The 20,458-nt window shown below is 35.4% G+C and overlaps 1 protein-coding gene across 1 annotated transcript; it reads left to right on the top strand.

Moving 5' to 3' along the window:
- Window positions 1-6,330: 6,330 nt before the first annotated feature.
- LOC133856651 (probable glucan 1,3-beta-glucosidase A) lies at window positions 6,331-11,448 on the top strand. The gene is given in 9 exon segments (XM_062291712.1): window positions 6,331-6,516; window positions 6,624-6,743; window positions 7,052-7,243; window positions 9,042-9,197; window positions 9,328-9,497; window positions 9,995-10,144; window positions 10,257-10,329; window positions 10,331-10,610; window positions 11,267-11,448. Coding segments are annotated over 9 exon segments (1,509 nt in total).
- Window positions 11,449-20,458: the final 9,010 nt, after the last annotated feature.

Here is a 20,458-nt window from a genome sequence, read left to right as displayed (position 1 = left end):
TTTTTCATAAGATTATATAGGTCAATTTTAACGTGACCCATTTAATTATCTCTAACCCTTTAATTTTATATTGAATTTGCGAGTCGTATAAAAAATTATTTATATAAATAAATTTTATTTTAACTTATTTAATTAAAGGATCAAAATTCGCCCGCCTAATTAAACGGATCAACCAAGACTCACCGAAATATTAATAGAGAAATGATCCCTACACTCATTTCTTACAACAGCCCCACAACAAGCTGACGTGGCTGTTAATATTTTATTATTTTTTTACAAAAAGAAAACAAAACAAAACAAAAAAAATAATAAAATATTACTAGCCACATCAACTTATTGTGGGGCTGTTGTGAGAAATGAGTGTAGGGATCATTTCTCATATTAATATCCTACTCACTGTGTATTGTACGTACAGTATTCTTGGACTCCCAAGTCCCAAGAGAGGTATATATACGGTGACGATAGGATTGTGTTAGTGGGTGGGGACCGTGGACCCCACTTGCCGTCAGAAACTGGCGGTGACAGCAGTGTGAACAAAAGTGCTGTAGAATAGCAGCTGAATATTGAAGTCAACTGATGTTAATTATTACAATATATAGCCTTTGGAGTTGGCTTTTTTAAATGACATGATAATTATTATAGAATATTTATCACATGATTATTTACATCCGTTAAATACAGTAAAATATATTAAAATTTTAACCATACAATAATTTCTTTTTATTTTACATAAAAGGGTGGATCATATTCTTAGATTTTCTTAGACGCCCAGGTGACACAATAATCCCAATGAAAAATGTTAGAAGTCTTTCTAGTATTTTTTTTTGTGTCCTTATATACTGATATGACATATTATTTTTAATATAAAATAATACAGCTTAATTTTTCTCTTATATTCTTATTAAAAAATAATGGTGCCATCGAAGATGGAGAGGGGGTAGTAAGGGCCATGGTCCCCTCAACTCTTAAGAAAAAGTAAAATTTTAAGGTAAAAAACAAAAATTATAAAGTTTTTTAACCTATTGACCCCTGTTCCCTATAGAATTTTTTCTAATGCCCTAGTTGCCTACCATGAACCAGAGAGGGAAAATATTTTCCAATGGGCAAGAGGATCTAGATTCATTGTGTGATTTTTTTTATTTTTTTTTTTATTTTTTTTGTCATTGTTTTAGGGGTTTGGGTAACTAGGTTAGAGAAGGTTGAAGATGACAAATGTTAAAGACGAGGATGCAGTCTTTTATTTTATATATATATATATATATATATATATATATATATATATATATATATATATATATATATATATATATATATATATATATATATATATATATATATATAGTTTTGTTAGTTGTTACATATTTTAATTGTAGGAAATATATAATTGTTATGAAGAGCAACAATTATTCTATTGAGAGTTAGAACTCTAATATATATAGTTTATTTAATTCTTAGGTATATTTTTAAATATTTTAAATAATTTTATTTTTTAATTTTGATCCCCCTCAACCAAAATTCTGGTTTCGCCACTAGTTAGAGTGGGCTATTTTAACAAAAAGAGCAAGAGAATGTTAGCTTCAAGAGCTATGTCATCCATGTAAAGCTTTGTCAGAACGCCGAAAAATACACGATTCATCCAACTAAAATTTTCAATTTTAATATAGAAATTGAGCATTTGTTTTTTTCATTTTTTGAATATTTGGACAGCGATTTTCTTTACCTTTTTTTTTTTTTTTTTCCAAAAAGCTTTCTTTTCAATTTTTCTTATTGATTTTTAATTTCAAGAGAATAATAAAAATATAAAAACAAGGTTATGTTTAATTTACTTAAAAAATTTGGATATATATATATACTTTAGCCCCTACTTTAAAAAAAATAAAATAAATAAAAATTTAGCCCCATCCCATTAAAATGCTTGGGGTGCTATGTCAGCATAAGATCCCAAAAAGACACTAGAAAGAGTTTTAACATTACCGAATCGTCCATACTTTGAAACAGACAAGAAATTAATGTTTTTTAAATAATATTTTTTTTAAAAAAAAATGTGTTAACGAGAAATAAATGTAAAAATAATTTTAAGTTTTTTGGATTATTATTAATATTTTTATTTATATTTTCTGATGAAATTTCTTTGCCCTTATATAAGATTACGGTGAAATGTAAAAGTCTAGGGGATCTGCAAAATTCCTTGACAAGTACAATATGTTTCTTGAAATAATTGAATAACAATAATGCAAAGCTGGTTATGAGTAGTAACGATTGTGCTTGGTCGCTTGGATGCGTTATGGACCGTGGGATTAGTGGAGTCATAAGTCATAGGTATAGATACAGATTATTAGATATTGTATAATGATTATAGGTTCCTCAGTTATTTGGGCTTTAACTTCGGTAGAGATACAGGTTTGGGCAATAATTTAAGATTGGTGGCCCATACAATAAACAAGAGAAAATTTGAAGGTCATCTTATCATTTTTTCACAAAATTACACAAATAATTATAAAGTCGGACATAAATTTCTTTTAATGCTCTATTTGTTTCGGTGTAAAATGGTTTTTAAAAAATGATTTCGGCATTTTTCGGTGTTTGGTAGAGGCGAAAATAATGGTCAATGAAAAAATGATTTTCGTTTGACTAAAAATGCTTAGTAAATTTCAGAAAATGATTTACGCCTTTCTGTAGATGGCAGACGCAATCGACCCTCTTTTAAACGACGCAGTTGGCCTTTACATTCAAGTAGTCGACTATCGCCGGATTCCCACAAGCCAAATTTCGGCACCAATCGGTACCATCACCAGATTCTAGCTTTACTGCGCTAGATTCTGGCAACTGGCCAGAACAGTCGGATCCCTAGCCATGTGGTTGGGATCCTGGATCGATCCGGCCGTTATGGCCAGGAACCGACCGAATCTGGCCGTTATGGCCGGGAGCTGGTCAGGATCTATCCAAGATGGCCGGCTTTCGGCCAACTGGCCGGGATCCAACCGTTTTGTGGCGGATTCCGGCGATCTTTGTCAGAATCCGGCACAAATGGCCTTCTTCACTGGAATCCGGCACAAAATGGACAGATTTCGGCCACTTTTGCTGGAATTCATATGCGCCAAATATAAAAAAAAAATATTTTTATATTATTTTACATTAATATTTTTTATGTTGTGAAAAAAATTTGATTTTTATAAATTAATATGATTAAATAAAAATATAAAAAATATTTGTAATTTTCCATACTCGCCAAACACCGGAAAATGATTTCGACGAAAAATATATATATTTTTTTTTCTGAAAAATGACTTCGCTAAAAATATTTTATGACAAAAATCATTTTATACCGAAACAAACGGAGCATAATTTGAATTGAAAGAAAATTATCATGTGTTCTTAACATATATATATATATATAAAAAGTACATAATTTTTTAATTAGCATACGAGAATTAAACGATTTTTTTAATAGAATAATTAAAAAATATGTGCTTCGCGTATGATTAAATAACACATGACATTTTTATTGACCAAATTTGAGAAAAAATTTCCAACCTAATTCCAAGAAATTTCTGTCCAATTAGATCTAAAGAAGAAAGAAGAGAGTTATTGGAGTTTATGATTCGCCGGTCGATAATTACCCAAAAGCCACGTTTGGCCTAAATTCCCTCTTTAGGACGGATTGACCAAGAAAATCAAACCTAATTTCCGCATATGCTGCAATGGTTGATCTTGCACCGCTTTGCTATGCCTTTACCATATGTTTTACGAACCAATTTGTACTTTCATAGTTGGAGAATAATCCTATATAAAAATTAAAATAAATATTATTTATTTAATATTTAAATACAATTTCTTTTCTTAAAAAAAATAAAAATAAAAATGCCAGAGACAGATCTGGATATTTCCTAGTGACGAAGGTTCGATAACTATGGCTGCTCTATCTGGACATTATCATAATAGCATCTACTGCTGAAAGTTGCTCAATAGGTACCTAGACGGCAAAGAACAATAAGTGCTTCGTCAAGAGCTATTGAACTATAGCATGATCGAGTCCAACAGGCAGGGGCGGAGCCAGGAAATTCCTGGAGGGGGGGCCAGACTTAAATAATACACACACACACACACACACACACACACACACACACATATATATAGTCCCTTTATATGTGCGTCCGCTTGTAAAATAAAGAAAACATATCTTAAACTTAACTTATAATAGTTTTTATTAACATTGACAAGCAAAAAAACAACTAATAATTAACTAAATCAAACCCATCAAATTAGGAAAAAAAATTCCAATAATCAAAATAAGTTAATATCTATTAAAAATCTTAATCTAGCAAAAATAGCAAACACAGAAAAATATAGACTACTTAACAAATAAATTATGCACAGTTAATAGGAACTAAGAAAAATGAATACCTTTCAACGAATCAACGTTATCTTGAGCTTGAAGGATTTCTTGAAAACAAACCAAAGACAATAATGTGATAGATGAATCCTGCAAACCAATAAAAAAACAAATATTAAATTAGAAGAAGTAATGATGAACACAATTAAAAAAAGAAGAAGAAGTTATCTTCCAAATTGTCTTCTAAATTGATTACTTATTTTAAAGATAAATATTAATTTAATAGAATATATTTTTTTTAAAAAAAAAAAAAAAAAAAGAAGTCCAATCTAATTTGGATGAGGTTTTTCTATCTAAAATCAAAATGTTGCATTTTAATTAGTACTTCTGTTGAAAAAGACATACCTAGTTTCATTTTTTTTATGTATTTATTTTGTAAGTTTTTTGAGAATTCTTTTTGAACTAAATACTAAAAAAATTAAATAATAAATATAAATATAAAAAATTCTATTAATCATATTTGAGGAAGTCTTTCATTTCAATTTTCATTTTTCACCACCCTCAAATCTCATTTCTCTCCCTCATCAGCCATGGTCCCACACTCTTGCCCACTCCCAAGTCCCACCACACCCCCCATTCATTTTCATATGCAATCTTCTAATCTCAAGAAAGAGTCAGGAGTCTTGACTCCTTGATATTCTGAATTTATGAGAAGATGTGAGACAATCCACTCAATTACATCTATTAAAAAAAAAAAAAAATCCACTCACCCAATTACTCGAAGCCTCTAGATTCTACTCAATGCTTCAATTGAAACTATTGCCTATTGAGTCAATTCCTTCTCCCACCCATGGTCCCACGCCCTTACGCCTTGGCCCCCTCATCTTTTCATTTTATTTTTAAAAAAGGATAAAACCGTTCGGTGGTCCTCCTTATTTCTTGTCCTTATCTTTTTATTTCTCTCTTCAACCTCACGCCTCCCTCCCTCTTTCAGTGCTTCAATTCTCTCATCAATCTTCATTGTCTATTTGTCTTCAACCCATCTCAAAGAAATCACATAATCAAACACAGACTACACAGTAAACACTCAGATTTTTCTTTTAGAAAAGCCCAAATTTCAAAGAAAAATCATATTAAATATTTAGAGCCTGCAGAAAAATAAGAGCAAATAACTCACTGTGATGAGTGTTTATTGCTACTGGTAGTGCTTGAGCCGGTGGACAGAGGGCTGACAGTGGATGCATAGCCAGATCTCAGTCTCTCAGACTCAATTTTCTTGCCTCAGTATTTTCAAGCTCTGCATTTTTTCTTTTTTCTTTTTTCTTGGGGTTGAATGTGAGATTGAGGGTTTGAGGGAAGTTTAGGAGGTATTGTAAAGTAAATTTTGTCTCTTTTTTTCCTTGTGCAGTGTGATTTTTTTTTTTTTTCTAGTTTAGTATCCGCTGCCTTGCTGGGTTTTTAATATTTTTTTTTTTAAGGAAAAGAAAAAATATTATAGTAGTAGAGTAGATTAAATTTTTTGGGGGGCCTGAATTCTGTTTTTGCTAGGGCCATAGGTGCCTAACCTAAAAAAAAATAATAAAAATAAAATAAAATAAAATTAAAAGGGTTTGAAATTTTTTGGGGGGGCCATGGACCCCAAGCTTGTACGTGCCTCCGCTCCTGCCAACAGGGCTTCAGAGATATTATTCAATATGATTAACGCTAATCATTTCCTTTGCAGGATTTCCTTTGCAGGATTTCCTTGGGACCAAACCACCGCTAGTGGTGGGTTCCATGCATGAGAAGATGTTGATTTTAGGCGGAAGGTTCTGCTAAATGAATTGACCACAAAAGAAGAGATAAACCTTGGAATACTGATCAGTCATCTGCCCCCTCATGACCCCTTTGAACCGAAAAATTGAAAACAGTTCAGAGTTAATGTTTGACATTTCTAAACAAGTTCGGCATATATGTTATACAAATTAACGCTTTAGATTTCTAAACAAGTAAGAAAAATGGCTTACTGCTCTTACTTGAACCTTTATTTGGCTTTCTATCTTTCATGTATTGCACCTCTTTCCCTTGCACAAACTGCAAAGTCGAGTGTGCCATTTAAAGCTGTGAATCTAGGAGATTGGCTTGTTACTGAGGGATGGATGAATCCTTCTCTCTTTGATGGAATAACCAACAAAGATCTTTTGGTAGAGTTCTTTTCATTTTCATAGTTCAATCTATTACACTTTATTATCTTTTATTAAACTTTTCTGATTCATCACTGATTGTAACTCTTAATTTGATATTTTGCTACGATGGAACTCAAGTTCAATTCATGTCTACAAATCTGCAGGAGTATCTATCTGCAGAAAATGGTGGTGGAACTGATGTGGTTGCTAACCGTGCCTCAGCCTTTGGTTGGGAAACTTTCAGGGTAGGTTTTTTTTTTTTCCTTTGTCCATGACCGGAACCTCTTTAAGGTAGGGCCACTTTATGTTCCCAACCCGTAACAGGAAAACCGGAAGCATATGTTTTGCGTCCCTTTCCGCATTGACTAGGTTGAGTCACATGCTTGGCCCGAAAGCTAGCCTCAAGAGTCCAATTTCAATTCAATAAGAGCTTGAACTTGGGACTGAATAACCCCAAGTGATCCCTTCAGTATTTAAGCAAAGCATAAATTATGATCTTGCAGTACTTGACGTTCCTCCTCAACACTCCTCTATTTTCACTAACATGATGCAGTTGTGGAGGGTCAATGACTCATCTTTCAACTTTAGAGTGTTCAACAAGCAATTTGTAGGGTTGGGAGGCCAAGGGACCCAAGTAAGAGCAGATTCAAATGCACCTGGCGACTCTGAAACATTTCAGATCATCAGGAATGATGGTGATCCCAACCGAGTTCGTATAAAAGCAACCAATGGGTTATTCCTTCAGGTACTTCTTTTCCTTCTTAATGGTATAGTTTGACCTGCATTTCCATGCTGCTGGTGGAGTTGGTGCCTATGGGCTATGCCCCTGTTTCCGAGTGGGGACTCCATTTTATTGCTTTTTGTGTCTTCCTTAAATTGTATACCTAACATCGATCTGTTTAGTCATTGCTCTAAGATCACAGAAATAGAAAAAAGAAAATTAAAAAGCTTTTCTTACGAAATTATTTGCTCCCATCAATTCTAATTAATTGACATGCATTGGGTTACAACAAATATTTCTTCAAAATACAATGGAGCCTAAAAATTCTCTGTAATTTGGTTGCGTTTTGCACAACACGAAATCAAACCAGGATACCATCAGAGTTTCTATTCTAGCAAGAGAGTGAGACTCGAATTTTAAAACTACGTAAGGTTTTGAGAGAGACAGAAGATAAGAGAATTTTCTGTTTTTTAAAATTGCCATGTAATGGACCATTTCTAGTGTTAAATCATTAGTTTTAATGTCTGTTTACTAATAGATATGTAACTTCGCAATTAATAATGAATAACTGATAATTTAGCAGTCATTAAAATCCGATCATCATATATTAAGATACACTTAATTTTGACCGTTATATTAAAATTATAATTAACGTTATTTGATTATAACTGTTAGATGATAATTGTTAATAATGATTACTTAATCTCATATGTTAGATCAAACTCAATTTAATCTTACAGTTTACTTTACTAAGGATCAAGTAAATACAACCGTTAGATCTATCTTATAAGCATGTTACGATCCAAATCATCAAATAATCAGATCGTATATATGATCATGACCGTCCAAAAATTGACGGTCATGATTTGATTGCTTTGATGGTTCTCGCATGACAGCAGCCTCTCCATTCGCGTTTTATGTTAATTGACATCTCTTAATAGCTCCTGTTTTATGGTGATTGGTGACCCATGTTTCGTATGACAGAAAAAATGCAGCTGAAGTCTCCTCATTTTCCCTTCTTTGTGTTTACTTGTATCACTATATGTAAAAGCTTTCCCTTTGTGTTTTTCTGTCTATGCATCTTTGGCTATAAATAAAAACAACTATTTTGTTCTTGGTCAAGCAATTAGAACAAAACTTCTCAAAATCTTTCATGGTATCAAAGCCGCAAGACCAGCATAATTTTTGTTTTTTCTTTGCTACTCTTTTAGACCTTTTATCAATTAAACACCTTACTTTCACGGTTGTTTCTAGCAAATGAGAAGACATAGACTTTTTTTTTATCAAACGCCACTAAACCTTTATGCTCTTTCAAACCTTTTTATCAAACCCTACTAGCATCCTACAACCTACAGCCATACTCCGTCCAAACCGTAGTAGAGTATACACACAAGTGTATACACCGAAGCATATATTGATTGCTTTAAAACAATAGCTTGTGTGAGTTGGGCCGGGCCTTATAATTTATCAACTTTTATTTCTCTTTTCTTTTTCTTTTCTTCACGTGAGACTCTATTCTTTCAATGTTCTTTTAAAACCTTCCATTTAAAACATTCCCAAACCACAAACTATATATATCTACTAATTTTGAAAACTATTTTAAGAATTGCATCCAAGGAATCTAGGTTGTTAGTTGATGGCCAAATGCAACTTAAACCATATGAAAATAGGATCAAACTTGGGATTATGTTAAATCCATTTGAAAGACAACTAATTGATTACATTAAATCAATCCACTAGCTCCACTTAACTATCTCAATTTGGGGAACAAATGCTGAAATGAATTAAGTACATGATTATGATGCTTTTACATTTTGATTAGGCAAAATCAGAAACATTGGTCACTATTGATTATGAAGGCTTGGGTTGGGAAGATAGTAATCCATCTAACTTCAAAATGACAATCGTCAAGACCTTGAAAGGAGAATACCAAATCACGAATGGTTATGGCCCAAATAGAGCGCCTCAAGTCATGCGGGTAAGGGTTTAATTTGTAGCACAAATCAGATTATACTAAGATATGCATGTTAGTTAGTTCAGCTAATCAACATACTGATAATATCTAAAATGAGATCAATCAAAAATACTAACGTATCTTTGCATCCCAGGATCACTGGAACACTTACATTACTGATGAGGATTTCGGATTCATGTCATCAAATGGTCTGAATGCAGTGAGAATTCCTGTTGGGTGGTGGATTGCACAAGATCCAACACCACCAAAGCCGTTTGTTGGGGGCTCTCTGCAAGCCTTGGACAATGCTTTCACATGGGCAAAGTAGGAATCATGCCATACTTACAAAATGACAGATGACAAGTAAAGAACAAAAGAATAGGTTGAACCAAAGTCTTACTAGCCTTGATAGAGTCTCACCATTATAAGAGAGTAATCACAACTCACAAAATTTACTATAAAACAAATTCTCGTTAAGCTAATCACAACGTACTCACAAAAATACACAATATTTATAGACTACCTACTTATTGAGGATAAACATAAATAAAGAAGAAGAGAAAAATATAACATTAAGACTTCAACAATGACTAGAGGATGTGTTGATACAGACTTATTTAGCCATTTTGAGATAATTTTGAGATAGACGTCTTTTGCAAGTCTCAGATAGATTTATTTTGTAACTTTGTGTTGGCTTCTTTAAAGGGCTGTTATACTACAAAACAAATGATTATTATATGTTATTTGGCTGTAAACTTGACTTATCTAGAAAATATTGTAACATTACTGCAAAATGATTATTTCTCTAAACAATAATGCAGGAAATATGGGATGAAAGTAATTGTTGACCTACATGCAGTTGAAGGATCGCAAAATGGAAATGAGCACAGTGGGACAAGAGACGGATATCAGGAATGGGGAGCTTCGAACATACAGGATACAGTGGTAGTCATAGACTTCCTAGCAAAAAGGTTTATAGATAAACGAAATTACACTCTTAATATTTAGTGCCATATGTTTGGTTTATTGGATCAACCAGCGTTATATTTCTCTTACACTAAGACATTCCTTGTTTTTTTGCAGATACGCCAACAACCCAAGCCTTGCAGCAATCAAGTTAATGAATGAACCTCTTGCACCAGGTGTCACTCTAGACAACCTTAAAAAAATATTACCAAGCGAGTTATGATGCAGTACGGAAGCACACTCCAAGTGCTTATGTGATCCTCTCAAACCGACTAGGACCTGCTGATCCAAAGGAGTTACTCTCATTTGCTAGAAACCTGAATCGCGTGGTCATTGACGTGCATTACTACAATCTCTTTTCTAATAAGTTTAACAACATGGATGTACAACAGAACATCGATTACATCTACAATCAGCGAGCTTCAGACGTCAAAGATGTGACAACTTCCAATGGCCCCCTCAGTTTTGTTGGTAAGTGCATGCAGTAAACATTTTATGCAATCAATAGAATTCAACCTTAAGCCCCCATATATATAATTTTTTTTTTTGAATTCTTCATTATTAGAGCAAAAAATAGAAAACATGAAATTTAATGCTTCTAAGGTGCATTATGAAGTTGTTTTTTTTTTTTTTTTTTTTTTTTTTTTTTTTAATTTTTTTTTAAAAGAAATTATTTGGTATGCACTGTGTTACATCAAATATTTCTCTAAGAGAATTTTTTTTGTTCTAAAGCTCATCGGCCATGATGTTATCCGAGTGCGCCATCAAAGTGCCACATAGTCCACTACCACGCACAAGCATCCAATGCTTCGCACCGTAGTGGAGCATACATACAAGTATATATACCCACGTATTGCTTGTTTCAAAAAATTAGCTTGGTGTGAGTAGGGTTTATAAATGACAACTTGAGTTTCTATTTTCTCGTGTGAGACTCCCTTTCTTCTAAGGTTCTTTAAAACTTTCTCAAACCATAAGCGCGCGCACACACAATAAATTGATTAAATTCTTTAACAATCCCTAATTCGTTTAATTACCACTTTATTAATGCTCATTATAAAATATCTCCATTAGATTTGTTTGTCATGTCAAGAAAGTTCATAATCTGCATGTGGTGGTGAATTTTGCAGGGGAATGGACTGCAGAATTCGCAAAAGGTGGAGCCTCAATGCAAGACTACAAGAGATTTGCAAATGCTCAAATAGATGTCTATGAGGGTGCCACTTTTGGATGGGCGTACTGGGCTTACAAATGTGCAGCAAATCATTGGAGCCTCAAATGGATGATTGAAAATAACTATATAAAGCTCTAGATTCATATGATGACTTTTATTTATTCTGTACTTGCTTTCAGTATTACGATTTAAATAATACCATACCTTAGCTTTGTATACCAAGCAAGGTGTAAGTTTAATATCATATATATTAATTATTTGCGTCACGAATTCACTCAAGTGCTTTTTACATCCTATACGTAATGGGGCATAGGACTATAGGAGCATGATCCTTTGATTTTAGAAAGCTGGAAGTTTTTCACAAGAATTTGACCACAAGTTAAGAGGTAGACCTTTAATATTATAAGGTGCCTATGCTTCCAATCCGTTCGGCTATTTGCATACTTCATTTAATTAATATGAACTAAGTTTGTAATTGTTATATGTTTGTCATTGTTAAGTCATGGCTTCTATATAATTCACATGATCATGTCTTTGACATTTCAAAATAAGAGAGTGCGAAATGGCTTTGGAATAGTTTTACTTGGTAATGAAAATATTTGGAGCTTTAAATCGGTCCCTATGCTATAAAACGAAAATTAGAAATTCAATTTTATCAATAAATTACTATGGAGGGTTACTTACTTTCTAGTAGATTCCAAAGTTTTTTTAGACAGTCAAGGGTGGCTTTCAAGTTCTTGCCCTTCCTTCACCATCATGCTATGTCAGGTTATTTTGAATAGGAATGGAAATGACAAAATGATCATATTAGAGATCTAGCTTGCTACTAACCTGTTGTTAGACCTGTTTCTGGTAATTTTTATAAGGATCTTCATAGAAAAGATTCCAAAAGAGTTGAAGAAATAATCATGAATAATAAATTCAGAATTTCATGTATGATTGATAAGGGTGGAATAATTCTGCAAATCATTATAGATGGTAACTCAATAAAGAATTATATTAACAAAAAGTTGGTTCTCTACTCCTCACAAATTGAGATTAATTAGGGGACAATAGTTTTGGAATAAATTTTTTATTTAAATTTTAGCCTTGGAAAGCATATGTGTTTGTTGAAAAGGTATGGGTGAAATTTTTAATTATTATTGATGATGTACTTGATTGCACAATCAAATTCAGTCAATGGATACCTACAAAAAAGTAGGGATAGTCGAACACTTGTCGAGGTAGCCGGTGGAGGAGCTCTCCGTTACTTAAGTTAGCAAATAGGTATGCGCTTAGAAAAAATAGCTAGGGTTTTTTGAAATTGAGTGTGAATATGGGTGAATGGTTGTTGGAGTACCTGATATGGCTATATGACCTTCCCTTATGTATAGCGTTCATTGTTGAGTTATGGCCTGGCCATATTCCAGGCATGATTTTGTGTTCATTGATGGGTTATGGCCTTCGCCAGATTTTGTGCTAGATCCTGCCCTAAAATCAAGGAATAGTTGGATTGAAATCGACTCATGGAGTAGTTTCCTCAGTGCTACAATCCTGACATTATTTTTGAAGGAATTCTTTGTTTTTACTTGAGTACCCTTTATACTGATGTGGATGGTTAAGCCATTTGGGTTTTCCCTTTTGGTTAAGTCCTATCGTTTGTTATTTGTTTTGTTCCTTTGTATTGGTCTTCATGTCTAGTCAGGATTTGCGATTTAAGCTTTATAACCCTGAATCCTAGGTTCCCAAGTCTGTTTTCCCGACCTAGATTGGTTAAGCATATATCTGGTCTATCAGTTGCCCTCATTCCCATTTCCAACTTGTTAACTTGGTCGGACATTGGAAATCTTCTCAAACACGATGCCTTATGGGATTATGGCAATTCTCGCCTCGAAAGTTGCAAGGTCTAATTTATTATGAGTGATAGCTGACAACTATCACTCGATGTGAAGCGCCTTGGCTAGTTCATCTCCAGCTATGGAGTGGATTTGGACCATCCATCGCTTTGGATCTTAACAGTTAGGCTCTGAAGTTCCCAAGGACGCATAAAAGAGGCAGTTTCTCTTTTCTTCTTCACATTTTCAGCGAGTCTTCTTATATTTTCTCTCATGTCTTCCTTCCTAGTATGTTCTCTTCTCTCATCTCTATCCATGTTAGCTTTCTTCGAATCCTTTCCATTTTTCTTTGTTAGATTTTATTGTTTCTATGCATTCTCTCGGATGATGCTACTAACAGAGGAGAAATTAGCCCAAACAAATGACACAAAATCTCCTATTCTTACAATAGGTCACAACTTTACCCACTCTAACACGATCTAAGGTCTTATTATCAAACTTAATACTGTCCTAAATGCAAATAACACATCCATGTACCAAAAAGTATGTCCATGATTAATAACACACTAACCCATCACTAATCTTATCATAAAACAACAACACCAATGTAGATCTATATTAAACCTATGAGTAAGTAGGGTAATCACAACGAAACTATTAACTATCATGAGTTAAACATGGCCTATCTTAATAAAACACAACACCCAACTCATAATATCCATCACAAAAGCTTAAACTACTAACATAAGCGTAAACTAATGCTATAAGGCTAATAAAAGAAGACAAACTCAGGGAAAACATGCTTGAAAGGGTGGTAGAGACGAGGTTAGAGTAGGGTATTACCTCTCTTGAAGGCAACCTCAAGATTCTCCTTCATTATAATTCACTTCTCCCTCTCTCTCTCTCTCTCTCCTAGGTTTCTGAGCTGCAAAGGGGCGAAGATGGAGACCAATGGGCATAACGTCCTTCTTATAGGCGAGCCAGATGGATCAAAAGGGCTGAGGTGTCCTATATTGTTAAAAAGCTCGCAGAAAAAAAAATGGAACATTTGAATCCAACTTCGATCGTTCTTCACTAATCTTTCAAATCCAATTTCAAAAGTTTGGCCAAACATGAAATTCTTAGAAAGACCAAGATCTTACACTTTACCAAATGAGAACTAACACTAGCATCCTTAAGTTATAATTATAACGTACTTAACCCTAATTAATGTTTGGGTATTACAGTGGATTTACCCCGATGAGCCAGAGGTCGAGTAGCTTCAAAGCTAGATGAGTCAGGCAAAACCTTAGCTTCAAGTTGGGGGGGAGGGTTGACTTCAAGATGGACAGGTACAACTTACTCAAGCTGAGCCAGTGGCACTGCCTCAAGAGGCTGAGTAGATATTGGTTTTGGGACCTCTAGCACAATGACCATAGTTGAGATAGTTGGGGGGAAACATCTGAAGGCCTCGTAGTGGGGGGCTTAGACTAGAATGATCCCATCTTCTTCAGGGTGTCATCAACAACAGAGTTAATGAGGGACAACATGCGCAATTGGGCTTGGGCGATGTTGGGAGAAACGGTCTCTTGGGTAGTTCATGCTTTCTAGCTATATGGGGGCTCAGTTTGCTTCGTTCCTGGGCCCTCAATATATGTTCTTTGAGAAGCGCCCATAAATCATGTGGACTTGCTATTTCCAAAACAAGGTGTTAGAATTTAAAAAACACCAACAACCACAAAACACAACAACAGGACATGACTTCCCCTTTATGGAGGAGCCCTTCTTCCAGGCAGGATTCTCGTAAAAGAAGTACTCCTCCATATTATCGAGGGCAATCAACTCCTTGAAATGCCTCTTGGCTAGCTGCCCATCCTATCAATCGCGCCACCCGATGGTGCTTGCGCTTTTCTTGGGTCGACTTGGATTGATCTTAAAATACACAACAAATACAAAATTAACGGAAGATAGAAACGGATACTCCCTAAGCATGGGAACTTCAAACCTACCATTCTATTCTGGTATTCCCCATTCTTAGTTGACATTGACCAATATTCACTTGTTGACTCCGTCTCAGTCCCATTGGTAGAACTGCCAATCATTGTCGAAGATGAAGAAGAACCTCTCGTGCTGTCCCTTGTTTATAGAATGACCGCTCAAATCAACAAGGTTCCAATCAGACTTGTGGGAAAGAAAACTCCATGCAATGTTGTGTTTCATCTTGGGGTAGTAGAAGTACAAAAATCCTATGCAATCAGATGCTATTGACTTTTAAGGACTAATGGCCAGAGAACAGAACAAGAGAACAGGATAATCTAGTCATTCGGCATCAGCTGGGAAGGAGCAAGATGCAAGTGAGCCAGCACCTCTCAAACTTGGCTTCGGATCGAGAATCAGAATCCTGCCTTTACTATTTCTTCGTATAAGCATACTTCGCCCCTGCTTGCTAGGACAAGAGTTCCCTTGTCGGGTCGAGGAGCCCTAAGCTACACCAAAGCCTAGATATGATATTTGGTTAAAAAAATGGTCAATATGCTGGTCCTTTATTTTGGAACTCCACTCATAGCCCCATAAACAGCCCCCAAGGTTGTGATGTGCCCATCGGAACTTGAAGATTCGACTTTGACTTGGTCACCCTAGCGCACCATGATAAAGGAAGTAACGAAAATTGATGTCCAGAGAAGTAACGAAAATTGAGAAAATCGTCCTTTTATGGATCCTCGAAAACTCCCAAAGCTTAACTGTTGGAATTCAAATCAACAAACAGCTTAGATTCACCCATCCACGCCTTGCCGCAATCGTCAAATGTCCAACATCATAAATGCACCCCTACAATTCCTAAAGTAGAAACAGTCACTAGTTAAAAGAGATTGGGTGGTCAAGAAGGATTCCCATTGCCCGACTAGTTAAACAAGTCCGATGTGGGAATGTGGAGCAATTGATATATCAAGTATCCACTTGACTAGCTCCAAGCAGAGGCAACCCATCTGAGCCAAACAATTGATCCCAAGCCATAGATCCCATTGCCACCAAGCCAAATGAATTAACAAACCTTTTGCACAGGGAGCAAAATGGGGGGCGTGTCACACGGGATAATTTCTCTAGCACCTTACCTCAACTATTCCAATATTCCAGACAATGAATTAGATTAGGCCCTTAATCTCCCAGCAGTCACGTAGCACTACACAACATCTTACAACGGTAGGAGGAGGCGAGAAATTCAACACCATTACCTCGTCATGACCATACCTCACCAGCAAGTGACACTTGACAAAGTCAGTACCTCACTAAAGGATATAAACCGAAGACCACGCCTGGCCAGAATACCACACCTGGCTAGAGCCATGTAAGGGAAAGAAGTACTTTTTTTTTTTTTGAACGAAGTAGCATGTGCTACATCAATTCTGAAACAAAGCCATAAAGGCATTACAGAGATGGACATGAGGAACAAAGAAACCTCAACATCCTAAGCAAGAAACAAGTCTGACTTAAAAGCAGTGCCTACACAACACACAACATCACAAGGACGCCATTTTTGAACCACTCTCTACAGATATAGTCCAGTAAAATTGAGCATAACATAGACACTGTGACAACAAAGAAACCAGAGAATATACACCCAACCAAAACCATCACTGCCAGCATCAAATAAGGAGATCACCGCCAACCCCTGAGGCTCCCCAACCGGCACAAAACCACCGCCAGCTACCAGCCACCACTTGCTATGGCCTGAGAACAAAGGCATGATCCACACGTGCCTAACCATAGAAAAAGAACCCCCGCGCGTGCAGACCACGCGCCGGCGAGATCGAACAGCAAGGCCACCAGCTTGAGACGGCCGGACCGGTTGACGACAGTGAGTACAGATGAAAAGCGCGTATCATGAAAGTCCCAGTAGAATATTACAGATCTAGCTCACAGAGAAACACAACTGTTGAAAGCACGGCTAGAAATCCACCGGAGACACGACGGAGAACGGCCGATCTTCCAAAATCAACGAAAATCAATCATTCCCAGTATACACTCTTGATACCGTGAGATATTGGCATTTTCTCCTTCGATTTTTCTCTCCTTTAAAATTCTTATTGTCTTAAGCATTAAGCATCAAAGATATTTCTCGTTGCCACCCCAAGCAGGTCTCTCAGCTTATTTTCAATAGGTTAATGATTCTTGTACATCACCTTAATATAAACTTAATATACACCAAGATGATATGCAAATAACAAATCTCGTCCCGATATATCTTTTGCAGGCATATGTTTTTGTTTGAAGTTGGCCATAACCCTCATGGTCTCTACAGTAGAGCTCCTCCAAACAAAGAGTCCTTCTATACGTGAGACTTTTATCCGTCTCTTCTCCGTCCCTTTCCACGTGGCATGTAAGTTTTTTAAAGAAAATTTGAAACCAGGAAGACAAAATTGCGGGTCGGATGAGCACAAACCATTTCCCCCAAAAATTTCCCACCCTTTCTCTTTCCTCAAAAATCTCCCCCCATTTCCAGCCGATTTTCCCCCATTTTCGGCACCGACCACCCCTTCCCACACCGCCCATCTCCAACCAGCTCTCCCTCTCTCTCTCTCTCCCCCGCCGACGTACGATCTCTAACTGTCTCCACCATCCCGCTCCCTCGCCGACCAAGCTCCGGCCCGCCAATCAGGTCTCTCTCTCTCTCTCTCCATTTTAGTTTAGCCTTTGAGTTTATGGGTCCTTTTTTGTTGGATCTGCCATAAGGCAGATTTGGTTTCAGAGAAAACTGGAGAAAAGAAAAGGGAAGGGTTTGAACTTTGACTAGAATTCTGTGAGATGGATGCTTGTTTAGTTCATACTAGAAATCATGCTATTTTTTCTAGTAAATGCCTGTCTGATTCAGTGCCCTTTCTCATATTTGATGTAATTGGACTCTGTTCATGTATATATGGACTCGTATGAAGTCATGCATGAACAAATCCTTAGAGGCGTACTGTAGGGCTTAGCTGGCTATTTTAGTATGTGTTTATGCCAAGTCAAAGACACTGATTTTAGTTGATATTTAACTCATCACAGAACTTCAGTATGCAATTTAGTTGAGAACAAAATCTTGTGGTCATTGCATTATCTTGTTAGTTTTGAAAAGCATGCATGTGAGGATGTAACTGTTCTACCTTCCCCCATTAAACAATTTATTTGTTGGCAAATCGGCTTGCTAGCTCAATGCCAACTAGAAAGCATATAAGAAGCATACAGTGCTCCTTTGTTGCCCTGCTATTTGACTGTATTTATTTATATGTTGTGATTTTGTATGGGACTGTTATTATCACTAATTCAAGGACGTGTTAACATTGGATGCTAGATTAAGAGGTGTTAATATATTTGGAATTGATGGATCAGAAGAAGAATTAATTGGTGTTTATTGTTTGTAATTGTTGTCTTAGGTTCAGCGTGAACTTCGCATTTTTTTTTTTCTCTTTTTTGCTGACATAGGTTCCTTATTTTGGATTCATTCTTACTAATCGCTAAGATATTATTACAATTTTTGGAGATATTGGTGATCTATCTCTAGCACTAGTAGCTTAATATTTGCTTATGGGAAGATATAAAAGATTAGAGAATCAATTATTTTACCCTTAGTGGCAAAAGCTGCAAATGCCTTGCTGAGATCATCCTAAAAAAAAAATTTAGGTTAGCCCTTTTAAGCTTAATCATTTCAATTAAAGCATTTGAGAGCACATCCTTTGCCAAAATTCATCTCTTCACATTTATTAATAAAGATCTACAAATGTTTATATGTTTTTATTTGAGACTCATTCTAAGGCTTCCTGCAAATGCCCAAGTTATATTTATGGTGCAATATGGGGTTTCCTTGAAGCTTTCTCAAAATCTTCCTCACATATTTTGTAAAGCTAAGAGAGTTTATTTTTTTAGGAAACAAGAGCTATATTAGGAAGGCTAGGAAGGCTTGAGTATAAAAATGGAAACACTGAAGGTGCTCTTCATATGTTTTTGGAGCGTCATTAGCATGTTTGAACCAACTTTTGAACCAAATTTTCTTTAAAAAATCTCATGTATAGCAAATCTCATAATTTTTTTAAAGAAAATTTGAAACCAAAATAGGAAGACACCATAAAAGTATCATAGCCTCCAATGTTAGTCCTTCAAATTTGAAACCAATGTTTCATAGTCCTCCAATGTTTCATACCCTTTGGCCATATATTCAAATTTGAAACCAATACTCAGTATTGATTAAAGGTAGTGATTTAATGTAGTGTCAATTTGAGAATGGAGATCTTTGTTCTTTTTGGTGATGGAGAAGATGTTTTTTTCTCAAGAAATGACTAGCACTGTGGTTTCCCTGTTGAATCTAATGGAATTAAGTTCAAATCCGTGTTCATTTTGTGCCTTCAAATATTTTTGTTGCTTTTACTCAACCATTCTGTTATAGCAGATCGAATTTTTTCATCCTGTATATTTATTCATGATTGCAGGTGCCATTATTAATGTGATATTCTGATATTCATTTGGGGGGTTGTTTATTCTTTATTCTGATATTCTTTTGACTAGTGATTGTTTGACATGCTTAGATTGGTATGTCGGTAAATAGTAGTGCGTCAAGTGCACGTCCGTTATGTTATTATGGAGTGCCTGCACGTGTCAGGTATTCTTGGACTGATACCAATACCGTCAGAAAGTGGTATGACTGTGAAAATTATAAGGTAATTTTTGAAATTAATATTGTGTTATGCTTTGTTTAATTGCAAGTAGGTGGTGACATTGTGATGACATTAATTTACTTTGTTTGTCATGCAGAGAACGGGTGATTGTGATTTTTTTGCATGAGCTAATAATGAAATGACTACATATGAGACAAAGATAATGGAACGCCTGAAAGTCTTAGACGATAGAAGAAAGGCAAATAGTGATAGACTTGAGAAGCTAATTGAAAAAAAAATATAATGATCAGTATGTTAAACTTAAGAAGTTAATTGAAAAAAAATATAAAGATGAATATGTTAAACTTGAGAAGCTGATTGAAAAAAAAATATAATGATCAATATGTTAAACTTCAACGGGAGCTGGAGCTATATCGCACTAATGGAAAGATGTTTCAGATGTTTCGGGCTATGATAGTAGTGGTCATTTTGCTTTTAGTTTTTTTACCTTAGTGGCTATGGTGGATCTAGAGGTATTTACTTGATGTTAAACTAAAAGAAAATAAGAGGTATGTACCAAGTTGGGACGTATTGTATTATGGTATGTTGGACTGTAATGTGGTTTTTATTTTGGAAGAGGAATGTTATTTTGTGATTGGTGAACAAGACTAGTAAATTTGGTTGAATGTATGACAGCTTATTTCATTATTGTCCTGTTGTGGAAGTTAG

This window comes from Alnus glutinosa, chromosome 14 (genome assembly GCF_958979055.1).
Source record: "Alnus glutinosa chromosome 14, dhAlnGlut1.1, whole genome shotgun sequence".
Taxonomy (NCBI): Eukaryota; Viridiplantae; Streptophyta; class Magnoliopsida; order Fagales; family Betulaceae; genus Alnus; species Alnus glutinosa.
The sequence above is the reverse complement of the archived record's forward strand: the minus strand, read 5'-3'. Positions and strand labels throughout refer to the sequence as shown.